Source organism: Sphaeramia orbicularis, chromosome 8 (genome assembly GCF_902148855.1).
Source record: "Sphaeramia orbicularis chromosome 8, fSphaOr1.1, whole genome shotgun sequence".
In the NCBI taxonomy this organism is placed as follows: domain Eukaryota; kingdom Metazoa; phylum Chordata; class Actinopteri; order Kurtiformes; family Apogonidae; genus Sphaeramia; species Sphaeramia orbicularis.
In genome coordinates, this window is record NC_043964.1 from 14733866 (window position 1) to 14752432 (window position 18567).

Genomic DNA, 18567 nt, shown 5'->3' on the forward strand with positions numbered 1-18567 from the left:
CTAAATCTAAATGAATCAAAGATCACTAAGTTCAGACCATGTCGTCTCTTTGTCACAGCAAAATGATCTTGGTGATGTAAGATTTTGTCTGCAGCTGAGACGCCTCCGAGCACTACCTTCATTCCCGTCGCTGTCAGACTTGTTAAGTTTCCAGGATGTTCCAGTGTGAATAACAACCAGGGGAATCAGGAGAACTGTTAAACCATTAATCAGTTTGGTAAACCCAGTGAAACTCAAGAAACTAAGGAGTCGGTGCCGAGGAACGGAGACAAATCTGCCGTAAGCAGCAGGCATATTCCAAATTTCATTACTCATGTTGGTAAGAAATGAATAATAAGAAAAAGAAAACAGATGAAAGTGGCTGCTGCTGCCTGCTGTGTGCCTTTCAACACCTCACAGGCGAGCGCAGAGGAGCGGTTTATTTCAGTCGCTATAGCAGTACGCTTTATTACTGAGACTGAAAAGATGTTTTGCAAGGCCAAGAAGGAAAATGAAGTCCTTTATAAATGTTAGGTTATAAAACAGAAATGCCTTTAATTTATTGATTCTGATATGAAAATTAACTATTCATCTGCCACGTCTGTAACTTCTGTTTCTGACAACATGGCCAGAAATGACAGATTTGTTGGCTTTCATCCAGCATTATTCATCATGCACAGATCATACATCAATAACAGTTTCATTTAATGCACGATCCATGATGAAACTGTAGAAAAAATAGCAATGCATGGCAAAAAGAGGATATTGTTTTATTATTTGGAGACCCTCCAAGTGTTATACTGTGACCACGTCTTACTGCAACTTGTGTAGTTGTGTGTTAAATACCTAGAGCTGTTTTTGTGACTAATTTTTCTCAACATTTAACCTTTCCCAAGCGATATATCACCATTTATTATAGAATCATCCTCTGACTTTGACATTTTTCAGTAAAAATCATCTATTCGCCTATATTTAATTTACTGGCCTTGTCCTGGGATGAATTGTGAATTGAATTGTGACGTTTGTCGCATTTCAATGATGTAAAGGTCGGATAAATGCGACCTGGCCTTTCAGACTGAAGTCGCATTGCAAAATATCGGATACGTATTGGATTTAGGACCACATATGAAAGTGGCCTGGGTCGAATTTGTGCTGTTCAAACTGTCTTTAACCCTATTCAGGATAACCAGGGTCAGAACAGACTCTGTGGATGAAAAAACGTTCCTATTTTTTTGCAAAAATCAATGAATCGATCTGATTTTTTTTTTTTCAGAGAACCAAATTTTGTTGTTTTGTGGACCGTCGAAAATTATGATGATAGCTTTGTACGTTTTTATGTAGTATTAAGTTTCTCAACAGGGTTCATTCGGACCCTGTAAAACTGATCATTCATGCTGTAATTCTGGATTTACTTTACTAACCTTTTTTCTTATTTTCCAGAAATGTAAATAACTGAACCATGGCCCACAGGAGGACAAAATACACAACCCCAGCTGTCATCCAAGGACTATTTGATAGTGAAAGTGATTCAGACAGGGCTAATCCGAGTGATTCAGATGATGATTTTGTTCCAGTGACAACAGCCTTGATAGTGATACAGAGGCTGAAATAAACTCAGATATTGATGATGTCTTGGAAATTGATGAAAATGGGGCAGTGGAACAGAATGTTCCTGATCAAAATGCAAATATTCAGGGTAACGTAGAAAACAATGAACTCAGAGGTGACAGAGAAAGAGACGATTACAGAGGCAGAGGCCGTGGTCAAGTGCAACACCAGATTGCTGTTCATGATCAAGGTATAAATCCACCAGATCCAAATGATAACCCACCAAATTATATACATTATATAACAGTTGTTTTGGAAAAGGATTGTTGAAAGGAATGAGAAAGAATAACTTTTGCTGACTTTATTACTTAATATTAATTCCTTAGATAATGGGGCATATATTGTGTGTTCTTTCAAATGCCCAAATCACAGAAAATCGTTACTTTTTGGTATTAAAAAATTCATAGAAAAAAAACTACTCAGTATTTTTCTTTCATATTTGGTTTATAGGCTCTGCACTAGCGTACCAAAAACTGCATAGAGTGTTGTCAAATTTGTATTTGATGTTTTTGAGTTTTGAAAGAAAATATGTCTTTAGTTTCATACTTTTCGACAGAAGTGGAGATATGAGACCCTTACAGACTACCGTACTTTCCGGGCTATAAGGCGCACCGGAATATAAACTGCACCTGACTATAAGCCACAGGAGTCCACGTTGTGACTTAAGATATTTACACAGAAAGATGGTAAACAGAAAGATTATTTAAATATTTATTTCCATACTTTAACTGCTTTTTTCCAAACAGTGCCTGTAACACGGCAGTAAAACGGCAGGAACACAGCTGGTTCAAAAACCCAGAAAAGTCACTGATCTGTATCTTCATCTTCCTTCTGCTCATTAAACCACTGCACTCGTCTTCTTCAGTGTTCTTCAGTTGAACAGCCTCAAAGGCTCCGTCACACACCTTCTACGTCTCTCCTCCGTTGTTGCTCAATGGCACTTCCGTGCAGCAGCTCTATTTCCTTCTTTACAGACACATCGATTGCTTTTAACTTAAAAGCTGCAAAATATGCACTTCTTCATGTGTTTTCCATGATGAGGGTTTGTGCATGACACGCAAAATGATTGTTCAAAGTTAAGATTAAAACTTCTCCTCTGCATCACCTCTTCCACCTGTCTGTCTCGCTTTTGCACTTCCTGCTAGAGCGCCCTCTGGAGGCCATTAGCCTGTATAAAACTATACTTGAGCTGCATCGCTGTATAAGCCGCGGGGTTCAAAACGAGAAACAAGTAGTGGCTTATAGTCCGGAAAGTACGATATAGAACACGATGATTTGCAAATCTCATAAACCCATATTTTATTCACAACAGAACAAGCAAATCAAATATCTAAACTGAGTAATAGGATCATTTTAAGAAATAAGGAGGTAATTTTGAATTTTATGGCAGCAACACATCTCAAAAAAGTTGGGACGGACGCAACCAAAGGCTATAAAAGTAAATGATACTGAGAAGAAAACAGCTGGAAGATTTGGCAGCTAATTCAGTTAATTGTCAACAGGTCAGTCCGGAAATAGTCCGGAAAGATCGGTACTTTGATCCAAATTATTGACAGCTTGTCTAAAATTAGACAATCCAGGCTTTCAGTTTAGCTATTGATCATAAAAATTGGACTTCAAATACATTTTTGGTGATTTTTTGAAAAGCAGGGTCCATTTGTACCTTGGTTATCCAGTAATGTAAGTTTTTCAGTTATCCTGAATAGGGTTAACAGATCGAACACAGGTCACATATGGGCAAAAAAATTTAATTTGGGCCACATTTTCCTGCAGTCTGAATGTAGCCTAAATGTGTGTTCAAGCCAGTGTATGAATATATTTATATATTTATGCACAGTCGGATGCAAGAAGCCACAGATAAAATATGCGAATAAAAGCTTCAAATCCTCTATATAGGAGCGTCTAACCTTATCTACTTCCACTGCTTTACAAATCCTGTCGCAGGATCTGTCGTGGACGATCTGCAGCCACTTGTGAATGGAGGACTTGAACCAGTTATGAAATCCTGTCAGGGCCAGCATTTTAGCATCCCTGTTGAAAGAGAACACACGTCGTTTTTAATGAATTCGAAGCAGGAGAAAAGGTTGAATTTTCATTTCCTTCCTCGCTGACATTTCAAACAAATACCCCAGCAGCAAGAGTCTGTTCAAGCTGCTGTGTGAATGAATCATTAGAGGTGAACTGATAACCAACTTGAGAGGAAGAAACTCCCGAAAGCTTTTGAGGATCTTCAGAGACATGAAGAGCTCAAAGATGGTCTCGCCCATCGTCTGTGTCAGTCTGGAACTTTCCTGCTCCAGAGTCCCGCACACTCGCTCCATCGCCACGTTTACATCATCGGCGACCTGTGTGATGAAACCATTTCACTAGGCGCTTCAGAAGTGAACAAAAGTAGCAAAAAAAAAAATAGAATGAGACCTTCAAAGTGTTATAAAGACATACCAGTTTCTCTAACTGCCTGTATGATATGCTGAAGAAATCTACTTTGACCGCACTGAGAGAACAAACACAAAAAAACAACACAGTTAGTACAGTATGAATACAATATGCATTAATTACAGTTTCCACACATTCATGCATTTTCATTTTCTCTCATGGGTTCACTTTGTTGAGCACTAAATCAAAAAATCTGATTCTACAGATATGTTTTGCTGTGTTTCATCTTGTCACATCATTTTTGTCTCGTTGCACGTTTCACATCTTTTTCATCTTCCTCTATCTTCTACATTGTTTTCATCTTGTCTTATGTCTTTTATGTCCAGGGGCGGCTTATGAATTTGTGTGCAGAGCCAATTTTTTTTTACACATTTTTCTTCAAGTGATGATGCTTGTGTTAACATGTGTTAAGTCTTTGATTCTGATACTTGACTGAAGTCTGCGTATCTGTGTGTTTTGTATCTGTGTTAACCCTGTAAAGCCTGAACCATTAAATCATTGACAGAAAATTCCAGTTCTTTGAAACTGGAGCCTTTATTTGTCCTTCTGAACAACCAAAACTTTTTTTTTTTTCAAATATCAATTTCCATGTATGAATTTCATTTTTGTATCATGTTTGATACATCAGGTCTCAATGCTCAAATATTATTATTTTTAAACAAACAAAAACATAATACAACACACACATGTCTAACAAATTGGTAATTCCTTTTTTAAAAATTGTCAAAGTTCTTCCTCCTTCCTCATTAATGACAGTCTTGAAGTGTCACTGGAAAGGCCTCTGGTGCGGACTGATCTCATGAAATTGCGTTGTATGTGATGCCAGTTTATTCCATTTGGTGTGTTATACATATGCATCTTCATCCTTTCTTCCTTCCTTCGTGTTATTTAGCGCCATTTGATGGCATGTCAATGCGCTAGCCACTACTCGCGCTAATCGCTAACCACTAACCGCTAATCGTGAAAATCACTAATTGCACTAACCGCTAACCCTAACCCTAAACCTAACCACTAATCGCTAACCCTAAACCTAGCCCTTAACCTAACCCTAATCCAATAACCCTAAACCTAACCGCTAATCTCACTAGCCACTCATCGCGCTAATGGCGTGCTACTGTACATGGTGTAAATATTCAAACTGAAAGCTTATAATGCATACAGATAACACGCCAATTAAAAGTGGCGTGTTATCTGCATTCAATTCATGATACCACGTTGTCTGGTGAACGAATTCCTCCCCCCCGCTGGATTATCTATGTATTGCATATATCTAATTGTATACATCAAGTTTTTCAAGAAAAAAATATTACACTGATCATGTAGAGGACTTCAAAACTCATGTATCAAATCTGATAAGTTTGGTGTTATAGGGTTAAAGGGACCCTGAATTACCTCTGTAGCCAAATAACCACTAATCACTAACCACTAATTGCGCTAATCACTAATCACACTAATCGCTAACCCTAACCCTAAACCTAACCGCTAATCGCGCTAACCCCAAACCTAATCCTAACCGCTAATCTCGCTAGCCACTCATCGTGCTAATGGCGTGCTATTTTACACGGCGTAAATATACACACTGAAAGCTTATAATATGTACAGATAACACACCAATTAAAAGTGGCGGGTTATCTGTACACAATTCATGATACCACATTGTCTGGTGAACAAATTCCTCCCCCTGGTGGATTATCTGAGTATTGCATGTATCAAATTGTATACAGCAGGTTTTTCAAGAAAAAAAATATCACACTGATCATGTAGAGGGCTTCAAATCTCACATATCAAATATGCTAAGTTTGGCGTTATAGGGTTAAAGGGACCCTGAATTACCTCTGTAGCCAAATAACCACTAATCACTAACCGCTAAGTGCGCTAATCACTAATCACACTAATCGCTAACCCTAACCCTAAACCTAACCGCTAATCGCGCTAGCTGCTAATCGCACTAATGGTGTGCTATTTTACACGGTGTAAACATACACGCTGAATGCTTATAATACGTACAGATAACACGCCAATTAAAAGTGGGCTTCAAATCTCACGTATCAAATATGCTACATTTGGCATTATAGGGTTAATAGGGACCCTGAATTACCTCTCTAGCCAAATAACTAAGTGGCATTTGGCCTTATATTCTTTGTTTCTGCCGATGTTGGCCGCGGCTACGCACACATTATCAGACATAAACAATGCAGTATACTGAGTGGATCTCAGCCACACTGTGCAATAGTGACTCTACCTGTTAAAGCAGGTTTATTGTTATTGTTGTTGTTACTGTTATTCTTCTTATTATTATTATTATTATATTGATATTCATGCAAAATAATAATCGTGCAAAATAATAATCGCTATGTAGTGATCATAAGAAATAGTAATTGGGGGTAGGAGTACATGAGTTTTTACTTCTTCCTACTCCTTTGCATGTATAATTCCATTTCCTTTGTTTTCTTTATCTTATTATTATTATTATTATTATTATTATTATTATTATTACTACTACTATTATTATTAATGTATTTATTTTTGTGGTTTGTTTGCTTATCAATCATTTATGTACCAGTACTTATATTTTGCTCGTTGATTTTTATTTTTATTTCATTGTCTACATGTTCGAAATAAATATTTCATTCATTCATTCATTCATTCAAGCAACACAACAGACTTTTTCAGCCTTCAAATTGTATTTTCAAGGTAATTTTGGTAGTACAACACTTCACAACAGGTTCAGTTATACTTTCGTCATCACTCCAGAGCATCCATCTTGCCTACACCGGCACTATGCAACTGGTGGATTATCTGTGTACTGCATGTATCTAATTGTATACATCGGGTTTTTCAAGAAAATAAATAGGCCACTGATCATGTACAGGGCTTCAAAACTCATGTATCAAATATGAGACATTTGGCGTTATAGGGTTAAGTCTGTGCCAGTATAAGGTGCACCTCCTGGGTCATTTACCTGTAGAACAGTTTGTTGTAGATGTTCTGGGCTCTCTGCACATCTGCACAAACAGCATCGACCACATGTACCAGCTTCTTCAGCTGCTCCTCCAGAGTCTACATCGGTTCCCAAACATGTTGCATATTAATTCTTCAATCGCAGCCAACAACAACAACAACAGCAGCAGCAGCAGTGGCGAAAACAGCAAATCATCATGGGTCACGTTAACTGTTTACTGTGTAGCTTTAAGTGTGCTTACCCCCTCCTCTGGTTTGTATTGTGCAATTAAGCTCTCGTACCACTCCGCTGTTCCTTTCTGTAGAAACAATTACATAAATTAAGGAGAATGGCTGCTTTAATTAAGTTTGACCTGCAGAGTTATCGGTGTTAATAATGTTGATTACATTCACCGTCTCCCTTTGAAACACCTCCGTCTGCTGTATATACCGATTACGTGTGCAACGGCATAAAATCCATCTTTTATAACCCTGCTTCAGCTCCTTCCTGTCTCAGTACTTCGCTACTTTAGTTCCCTTAACAATAACAAGTGTAGATTAACGCACTTTGTGAAGCACTTAATGGCCTTCATGTGTGTCCTTAAGCACATATAAACGACTACACTAAATAATAGAAGCTCGTTTTCATTTTCTTGCAGTACTTAACAGAGTTCTTGGTATGATTCTTACTTTCATTATTAGAAAAATATGACTTGTATGACACTGTTTATCGCTGCACTAAGATTCAATACCCTTTTCTTTTTTTTTTTCCTCATTTTTATGGAGATTATTAGATTCGATACCCTGAACGATTACAATACTCATCACTGTGAGCGGTACGATAAGAGCTCCAGGAGACTGCGAGGTGCCACTACTTTTGGACAAACTACACTTTCAGTCACTGGGACTGAATATTGGAACAGTTTACCACTCAACATAAGAGACTCACAATCATATGCCTCCTTCAAATCACAACTGAAACATCAGATGAAGGAAAACCAAGCCTGTGACCATCACTAGATTGTCCTCACTGTGTTGTTTTTTTGTGTGTTTTTATAATGTTTTACCTTTTGTCAGTTGTCTTTCTCATCATCTGCCTTAGGGACTACGGATGGAAATTAGCGCTGTTGCTACAATCTGACATATTTACAGCTGCAGTTGTTGGAGATGTTCATTAAACCTTTCATGCATGAATTCTGAGTACCTTAGTCAAGTTTTATTCCTCTTTAGGCATAAAAAAACAATGCAATTTAATTATTATTTTTTAAATGAACCGATTTTTCATAGAGTTACAAAAATGTCCACTTAGTTGGACACCATATGTTTAATTTTTCAAGCAAAGAAACATGTATTTAACCCTTTCATGCACAAATTATGAGAACCCTAATCAAATTTTTTTCCTGAGTGTTTTTATTCCTCTTTAGGCATGAAAAAAACAATGCAATTGAAAAATTTCTTCTGAAAAATAAACTAAATAAATAAATAAAAATAATTTAAAATTTTTCAAAAATACATAAAAAAAAGTAACAATGAAAAAAAAAAAAAATTATGAACCTATTTTTCATGAAGCTGCAAAAATGTCCACTCAGCTGGACATCACATGTTTAATTTTTGATGCACAGAAACATGTATTTACTGATAAATTGTGTGGAAAACAATGGGGAGGGCTTGTGATTCTGGGGGTTTATGCTCAGGAGAGATCTACATAATGTTACCAATTCATGTCAGAAAAGATGTGTAGTGTCTTAAAACTTTAAAAAAGATATGTGTAAAAAAAAAACAAAAAAACAAATGACAAAAAAGAACAAAATCCATGAATATACAAGAGAATAGCTGGAGAATAACTGTCCACTGTAGTGACCAGTATGCATGAAAGGGTTAAAAAGCAATATCAGAAAGTGATATACTGTGTGAAAACCATGAAATAAAAAAAATATACAGCTAATCTGATGTTTTCTCACATTTGAACATACTCTAACACTAGTTATTACTCACTTCATGTAGATCATCATTAAATGTGCAATAACTTGTTGTACTTTAATCAAATATGCAATAACTTGTTTTACCTCCCAGTACTTTTATTATTATTATTATTATTATTATTATTATTATTATTATTATTGTTATTATAATTGTTATTATTATTATTATTATTATTATTATTATTATTATTATTATTATTATTTCTGATACAGTATTCTATTTTACAAGTGTGTATTTGTGTCTGTCTGTGCAATAACTGTTTTTATGTTTTGTTTCTGTTTTTGTTCGTCTTTTTTTGGATTCCGTGACTCAGGGAAACGCACAAGAATTCCAGTGTACCTACACTGCTATGTATCTGTACAAATGGCAAATAAAGCCTATTCTATTCTAGATAATATACAAAAAAATTGTTAAAGAAAACTGTAAATTACAGTCTAATAGCAATTAGTAACTGATTTTCACTAAAACATGTTACTGCAGATCAGGTGCATCAAGAGCAGCAAAGTTACAGTAATGGTATGAATGGCAGTGTATTATGGGATGGTGCATAAGCGTCCACTGTGTTGGCTGATATGGAACTAAAACAACAAAACAAATGAATATACAAGAGAACAGCTGTCCACTGGAGTGATCACTATGCATGAAAGGGTTAATATGCACTGTCCCTAACAAATAAGCAAATAAGTGTTGTTGGCTCCCAGTTATTGTAAGTATTTGTTTTTGTTTATCAATAATACTGAAGGCCCAAAATTACTTTTACCCCCAACATCACATAAATAGTATCTTATAATGTGTCTTCTTATCACACATGTGCAAATGACTGTATTATGTTGCAGGTGCTGCTGTTTTTACTGCGATAGGAAAATCTAGCTGAAGTCACGGTGCACCCACAGCTTGGACTGATTTTAAAGTAATTTCATTTTTTCATCCTCGGGGCATTTCAAATTATTCATTATTCACTCAGTCACATCCTTCTGTCTGTGCTGGTTTTAGTTGAATCACTTATTCTGCAATACTGCAAGTATTTCAAGGTTCTGTTATTTCACTGAATTTCTTTTTATTATTTTTACATATTTTACTGTGCATTTAACCCTCCGGTATCTGGGTGAGCCTTTCAGACACACTTTGCATTTCGTGTTAAAAAACTTCATATTATTTTTCACAATTTAAATAAAGTTAGAATTCAAAAGTTGTTCATTTTTGCATGATCTTTAAAATTCTGGCCACCAACTAAAATTTACACATTGTAAACAACAGAAAATTACAAGACTAGCATCTGTCTCCCAAGTGTGCCTAAAACGCACTATTTCTTCCATTTGATATGTATGATTAGGGCTGACGGTGATTTACAAAAATAAAATCAAATTAGAGCAGAAAAATAAATCAATATATAATATTTAATAGTTGGATTTATAGGTGTGCCTTTTTGGCACACTTGGTGACAGATGCTAGTATTTTTGAACACTTGACCTAGCGCCAAAAATAATAATGCAAATTAACCAATGTTGGAGTTAATCATTGACATATGCCAGGATGAAAAAAATCAAATAATATGTGATCCACTTTTTATGTAGTATACTGAAAAATTTTTGGTGTTTTTTGCATCCAAAAAAATGGTTTGTTTACTTTACAAACACGGCATTTAAAGGGTTGAAAAATGTGACAATTATTGAGTATTTGGTATTTTTATTTGCGGCTCAAGTTGATGAAATAGAAAAAAAATGCAAAAGAATTAAACACAAACTGTATGAAAAATTTTTTGACATTATTTCACAAGTGTACGAAAAAGGCACACTTGGTGCTGAGTAAGGGCCTTGCTGGATGGCATACCGGAGGGTTAAGAAGACTATGAAGATAATTTTATGTTTTTATTATTGAAGCAAAGGAAGAAAAAGGCAAACAAAAAATACAGTTTTGAAACCAAAAAAAAAAAAAAAAAAAAATCAAGATTTTTAAGCTTAACAAAATCCATTGTGTTCTCATTTTCTTTCCTTTTAAAATCTGAAACTTCTGCTTGCAGGCCAAAATGTTTTGTCAGTTTGAAAGTATTGTTTGCAAGTCTAAAGGTTTTGCACCTCTAAATCTTGTGCAAATGACAAAGTTTTGCTTACAAGTTTAATTTAGATTCAGAAAACCTTATTTATCTCATAATTCATTTGCAGCTGACCACAGACATCAGCCCACATCCAAAGTGCAATGTGACAAACATAAATAAATCAATAAATAAATCAAAAATAAATAAAATGCTTGGTGTCCAGCTGAGTGGACATTTTTGTAACTTCATGAAAAGTAAGTTCATAAAAAAATTTTAATCGCATTGTTTTTTTCACGCCTTTAAGAGGAATAAAAACACTCAGGAAAAAAATCTCGACTATGGTTCTCATAATTCATGCATGACAGGGTTAAAAAGAGGAGTGAATCAGCAACTTCAAGTGAAATCAAAGCGATTCTTAATGTTTACCTTAATAGCAGTGGTGATGTCCAGATGGAGTTCATTTCGAAGAGGACAAACAGTCTTAAACGCCCGCATGTTTTGCATGTAGCCAATCCCCCTGGCATTCACAAACAGGAAGAACACAGTGGTTAGCATATGGACTGCTGTGAGGGTTTATGACGACTAAAAAACTGGAACAATGTGTAAAATGTGAATACAAACAGAAGGCAATGACTTTCACATCTCATAAACCCACATTATTCACAACGGAACTTAGAAGACATATCATTTAAACTCATTTAAAATGAAAAAAAAAAAAGGTAGTGTTGAATTTGAAGGCAGCACCATGTCTCCAGAAGTTAAGACAGGGCTACATTTACCACTGTTATATATAAAACCTGGAACTGAGGAGACCAGTAGTTGGAGTTTTAATAGATGAATTTTGTCCCATTGTCTGAAATAAGATTTTAGCTGCTCAACAGTCCTGGGTGTTTGTCATATGTTCATTTCATGATGCAGAAAATGTTTCCAGTTGGTGAAAAGTACACTGTAAGCCCGGAATTTGTATTTGCTAAAATGCTTTAATTACAATGCACTTAAATGATTAAAGTTTTATGATGTTACTATAAAATGTTAAGTATATTCTACTCATTTGTAGACATAGTTGAAAGTACGAAAAAGTTGAAGTTGAATGGAATTAAATCACTAAGTTTTAGTCATGACCGCACCTTTTTATCTTGGCATTGCATTGTGGGTATTGGGCATGTTGTTGAAAATGTGTTATTTTTATGTGCAGGAGTTCAGCGGGGTTGTGGTGTTAGTGTTAATTTGGATTTAATGTGTGTATGGCAGTGTTTATTGGCCTTTTTGTGTTTGTTTTTGTATTTTTGTAGAGCTGCACCATGAGTCAGAGCCAGAGGAAGAACAATGGCTTTCCTGTTCATCTAAAACTGCAATTGTACAATGAAAATCTTAATGTCTTGTCAAATTAAAAGTACTTCCTGTACTGGCAAATGACATTGAGCTAACTTCCATTCATGCTACAATACTTCAGATTAAATAATTTCATAAGTGATATGATCAGGAATAGGATTTTGAGTTTGATTAACTTAAAAAAAAAGTTGTTTAATCAATAATAAATTAATCTGGCTGCAACTGAGAAAATTGGTCAGTGTAACCTAAAATGCTGAGTTGGATAGTGGGGTTGGTTTTACAACAGATTTAAAGTGCAAATAACTTGTCTTTTAGTGTTTTCTACTTAGTAGTTTAAGTTCAATACTTCTAGCATTAAAGTTGAATCTACTTAAACCAATTGGTTAGTCGATCATTACTCAAATCATTTAAGTGCAATCACTTGCCTCAAATTTTTTGAGTAAACTCTACTTATCCGGGCTTACAGTGTATAGACTGCAGAGAGGCCACACAGATAGCAAATATTTTGGCAGTATTATGGCATACATTGGGCATTTTTGGCTTTCTTTTGGTATTATGAAAACCTTTAGGCTTAACTGTGGGATGATTAAGGTTATCCATAATAGAAATGGAGGCACCAGCAATATATGACTGAGTTATGGCATATGTGTGGTTAACCAAAAAGACTGGGCAAAGAGCAGGATCAAGTATAGGGATGGTATGGCATGTTTATGGTAAGACAGAAGATTGACTAAAGAGCGGCAACATCTTATACCATATATGGATGTGTTTTGGTTGTGTTTTGGCATATTTCTGTAAAGCCAAAACACTGCGCAGAGCGGGAATTTCTACCCAGAAGAAAACCCACTTCATTTTAAAAGCATGATCAACACAAATTTTGGGTGAATTTTAGCCTCCTTTTGGCCTCTCTTTGGGTCAGGTTTGGCTACTTTTTGGCTGGATTATGGGGATTTGAGGCTGTTCCTGGACAATTATAGTGTAATGGCAAAATTACTCATATCCATATATATTCAAATATATTTTCATATATTTCATATATCATATAGGCTTCTAACTCTATTTCAGATATATTCATGTCACTGTGTATTATAGAGCAGTTTTGACCTCTTTCGTGTGTTGTCCAGAGTAGAAGGCCAAACCAACATTTCTCACAGGGGTCTTATCTCTAAGTTCCTGACACTAACCAAAACACTTTCGACACATCATAATTTTCTCATGGGAGACAGAAGACTACATTGTGATTTGTATTTTTGGGTTAAGACCGTCTCAGTCTTTTGTCTGAGTGATATCTCTTTCTATGGAGCTTCAAATAAAGTGATTTCTTTGACACTGAATGCTTGAACTGACCCTTCTTTTTTGAAGATGAATTAGTAGAGTATTATTTTCCCATAACAATGGCTATATTTTGGAAGTCCGCAATTAGTTTTGGGTGAATTTTGGCTTCCTTCTGGTTTGATTTTGGCTTGCCTATTTTGGGCCATACATCCACCCAGAACTTTGCCAAAATGGCATGCCAGTTTCGGGCCAGATTTAAGCCATAATGATTTTGCTATCTGGGCATTCAGGACCTGGACTCTACTATAATAAAGTAATGCTGTTGTAATAGATGCAGTATGTGGTTTAACATTGTCTTCCTAAAATATTCAAGGCTTTCCATGAAAAAAAAAATGTGTTGCTCTAAAATCTGCATGTAATTATCAGCGTTGATGGTGGGTTTTTTTGTTCGTTTTTTTTTTTTTTTACAGATATGCAAGCTGTCCAATCCATAGGCACTAATGCACCCCCATACCATCACAGACTGTTGAATAGAACACTGATAATAAACTGGAAGAAGCTAAGCTATGGTTTTCAAAAAGAATGCAACACCAATTAATCCATCCATCCTTTGCCTTAGTCCATTTTAAAGGAGTTTTGGCCTCAAGAAGACAACAGCGTTTGTAGATTATGTCCAAATATGGCTTCTTTGCGTGACAGATCATCAATGGACTCTTTTAAAAAGCAACTCAAAACATTTTTATTTAGGGAAGCTTTTGGTTGATGGATTTATCCTTTTTATTTATTTAATGAAATTATTCTAATGTTGTTTTATTTCACCCATTTTATGCATTGCACTTGGTGATTTTTATCTGTGAAAAGCGCTTTATAAATAAACTTTACTTACTTACTTGATCTGTATTTGTGGATGGTTCTGAGCCCATGCAGTGACTTCAATTACAGAATTCTGTTTAGTTTTAATGCAGTGCAGCCTGAGGGCCTGAAGATCACACAAGTATCATATACTGAGTTAGATTTCTCCAGATTCTCAGATTTTTTTGATTATATCAGGGGTCTCTGGGGCCAAATGTGGCTCTGCAGCATCTCTCTATGGCTCCTCGGGCCAAAAAAACATAAGGAACATTTTGAAATGAACTGAATGAGTCATTACTTTTTAACATTGTTAAATTCCTAAATCTATTCTAGCTTTGTCCATCTGCAAAAACGTGCAGGCTTTACACAGAATAAAATAATTTTTTGACAGCATAAAAACCAAAATGGCTTATTTTCTTGCCAAATTCAATACAAGATACTTAATTTGAATTTGTTTGTAGTTTGTAAGTAAGCCACTATAAATGAAAGTTGAGCTTTTTCTCCATTACACCACATAATTATGTCCTGGAAATAGTATCCATCATTAAAAAAATTCGACAAATCTTGAATGTTTTCTTTCTTGCAGTTGTATATTTTCATAAATGGACATAAATGGACAAACATAAGTGGACACATAAATCCTAAATAAATAAATATTCTCAGTTCATACAGTCGCGGAAAAAATTATTAGACCGCCCCTTGTTTTCTTCAATTTCTAGCTTGTTTTAATGCCTGGTACAACTAAAGGTACATTTGTTTGAACAAATATAATGATAACAAAAATAGCTGATAACAGTTTAATTTCAGAGCTGATATCTATCCATTTTTCATGTTTTCTTGATAATAACCAAAATCACTTCAGTTCTTACATCAATAGCTAGTGCATTGTACTGACAAAAACAGTGCTTTTATGCATTCCAAGTTTTCTTTTTTGTCTGTTTTAGTCACATGATACACACAGGAGTTAGCTCTTGATTGCACAACCATTGTTTTTGATGACTTTAGATGGTCATATAATTTTTTCCGCGACTGTATGTATGTCACTAAAAATCAGTCATGTAGTTATTACTGCTTTAACTGTGTGGAAGATGGTGATTAAGAGAAATATGATGTAAAATTAAGTCAATAATGTGTGTGTGTGTCTGTGCAAGATTTCCTCTTTGAGGCACTGATTTACACCAGGGAACCAGGGAACTTTAACTAAAAACCATCTCTTCTTTCCAAATTAGTCAGACAGAGCAACATAAACTTTACTAATTAGCTTATTTTACTGGCAACTCTTACTTTCTTTTATTTATTTATTTATTTTCCGTGGAAGAAACTAAAATTTCCTGTACTAGAACTGGAATCAGATACTGTTACTGATGAGTTTAATGATATTCTTGCCTTATCTTTCCTTGTTTTCTTGTCTTGTCCTACACAATGTTCTCTTATTGTTTTGTTTTTCTTGTATTTTATACTTGTTTTATTTCTATCAGCACAATACCATTACGAAACTAAATGAAAAAAAAAAAAAAAAAAAGTAAAGTTCTACTTTGAAGCTGTTACATCAATCAAGTTTATATGTGTTTTCTGGTTTTCATTCAGACTTGAAGTTGCCACGGAAACAATCAGTCATCGTCCTTCGTGTAGGATCTCACATTTTTTGTGTTTACACAGTATATTCGTCGCCACAGCAAGTGTTCATGTACATTCACAGTAACTCCTGGGTTCAGCAGTTTCCTTCACACCTAAACATTGTAAAAATAAAGTCAAATAGTGCTGAATAAATCTGAGGTATTTAAAACATTTCTCTCACTCTGCAGTGTGTATGTTACTATTTACACTAAAGGATATTCTGCAGTCAAATACATTTAAAAGTAAAAACTAAGAGGATAATTTCTGATGATTTTTCACATAATATCTATAATCTAACAGCACACTGTCCTGATATTAGTGAAGCATATCGGCTAAAATTTACTTAGGGGGTCAAATGAGTGCCCATTTTTGTCAAAAAAAAAAAAGTTGAAAGAAATGCATAGAACTGTGTTGAAATAATGCTAATACATTTGTGCACAGACTACTGATATTATTTGACAGTGGAAGCTATATTTTCAGAAATATTGGATTTTGAATAGCACGTGTATGTGAAAACTTTTTCTGGTGGATGGACGTGACATTACCCATGATGATCTGGTCAGTACCAGTACTTTATTAGTAATAAACTTATATACTTACTATTGCTAATTCTCCTCTTATTCATAAATGTTAGTATTGTGGATCTAAAACAATAACAGCTGACACAAAAACACAAAATGTGGCAGTGGACGGATGTGACATGGTTGTTACAGATCCCATCATACTGATGCTCGGCAGCCATGTCACCGTTTACACACATGATCCCTGTGCAAAAACTAGGATCAGAATTATTTATTGTATAGTTTATCATCATACTAAAGAGTAAATAACAATATAGAATTGTTATTTCTTCATAAAAATGCTTATTATTAGAAAACTGTTGATTTAAAAAGTGTCGTGTGACATTCTTAATGTATGTATTGGCGTAACATAAGCAGGACGGATCAGCACCATACTCCATACTGAACCTGTAAAAATAAAACAGGTGATATGTAGGAGAGAATCTTGTAAGAAAAATTGGGGAATCTAAAAGAATAGAATATTTGTTTTTCAGGTAAATTCAGTTCAGATATAACTTGGCCATTTGTGACATGAAAATATAGCATTAATTGTGATGAAACTGGACATTTTTGAGCTGAAAGCATAGTTCATATGACCATCAACATGTTGCAACAGAACTGAAATCCTGTAAATTTGCATAACTTGCATTTACCAACACAAAGTTCCTTTGGGGATTCACTTAGATTGATTTCTTATGCACAAAGACAGAAATAAGACCTCTAAGCAAATTTTAGCCAATATCTGTAATCCTGACTGTATTTATACACCAGTGTTTTGAGGCATTAATGATCTCATTTCCTGGTTTTCCATGTGAAATGAATGCATAATGACATAGTAGTGTAAAACATGAGCTGTTATATAGATTAAAGGGGTTCTATGTAGTATTCATATTCCAAGCCACCAACAACTGTGGGGTGTAATGTACCAGAACACATTTAGTTCTACCAAATCCACCAATGAATCAACACTATGTATCTAAGACTGGATCACTCACTGAATAAAGTGTGAAGGTCATTGTTTACACACATCTGTACAGTGGTATCATCAAGTTTTGTCCTTCAAATAATAAAAAAAAAGCTCAGAGTTGGTTGTTTCAATAGTTGGTCAAAACAACACTGTGTTTTATCATTTTCATGTGCTGGATCAGCTGATAGTTTACATTATAGCTCTGATTTTAGACAGAAAACAGCCACAATAAAACTGTTTTCTGTATGGTTTGTGCTGTCTTTCTTTTTCTTTCTTTTGAACATGTAAAGAAACAAAATAAAATTTAAAAAAAAAAAAACATTTAAATGAACAGAATCTGTCTTTGAGTAAGAGCAAGTCTGAATTTGCATGGTCAAAAATGAGTAGGAAGAAGTATAAACCATCAATAACTGCACTGAAGATCTGTTTGGATTCATCCAAACAACATCAGAACTGTCTGAACAATTGTACTCTTTTATTCCCTCACCCAATGACAATCGACAAGAGAATCAATAAGGAACAGGATTGATGAACAAAATCGATAATGGAATCGGAATCATTAAATTCTTATTGATTCCCATCCCTACACCGGAGTTAGTACTTGATTGCATAACCATTGTTTTTGATGACTTTAGATGGTCTAATAATTTTTTCCACAACTGTATCTCTACAATCCAATACATTAGCATATTTGGTAGAACTCCACAGCTCATTATTCTGAAGATTTTTCAGATATTTTAAGGTTATATCTGAATAGAAGTAGAAATACTCCATATAAACCCTTTAAACATATGACAGGGAGCACTCATCGCGGTTATAGCCTTTCTGTTTAATGTTTAATCCTTTTTTTTTTGACATGAATAATGAGCAATGAGTGTGTTTGTGAGTAAAGAGCCGAACACTGCCTCCTACACAGAGTGTGACTGACTGATTGTAGTCTCTCTGTGACCGTTGGGGTGAAAGGTCGAGTGTGTTCCTGATAT

At 35.0% G+C, this 18567-nt stretch overlaps 1 protein-coding gene across 1 annotated transcript in view; it reads right to left on the bottom strand.

Annotated features, from left to right (window-relative positions):
- baiap3 (BAI1 associated protein 3) overlaps window positions 1-18567 on the bottom strand; it is a 132874-nt gene that overhangs the window by 40308 nt on the left and 73999 nt on the right. Inside the window, exons 17-22 of the mRNA XM_030140103.1 lie at window positions 11408-11498; window positions 7227-7283; window positions 6986-7083; window positions 4030-4081; window positions 3781-3932; window positions 3495-3618 (exon numbers count right to left, since the gene is read on the bottom strand). Coding sequence (XP_029995963.1) covers window positions 3495-3618; window positions 3781-3932; window positions 4030-4081; window positions 6986-7083; window positions 7227-7283; window positions 11408-11498 — 574 coding nt within the window. The remainder of the gene's footprint in view (window positions 1-3494; window positions 3619-3780; window positions 3933-4029; window positions 4082-6985; window positions 7084-7226; window positions 7284-11407; window positions 11499-18567) is intronic.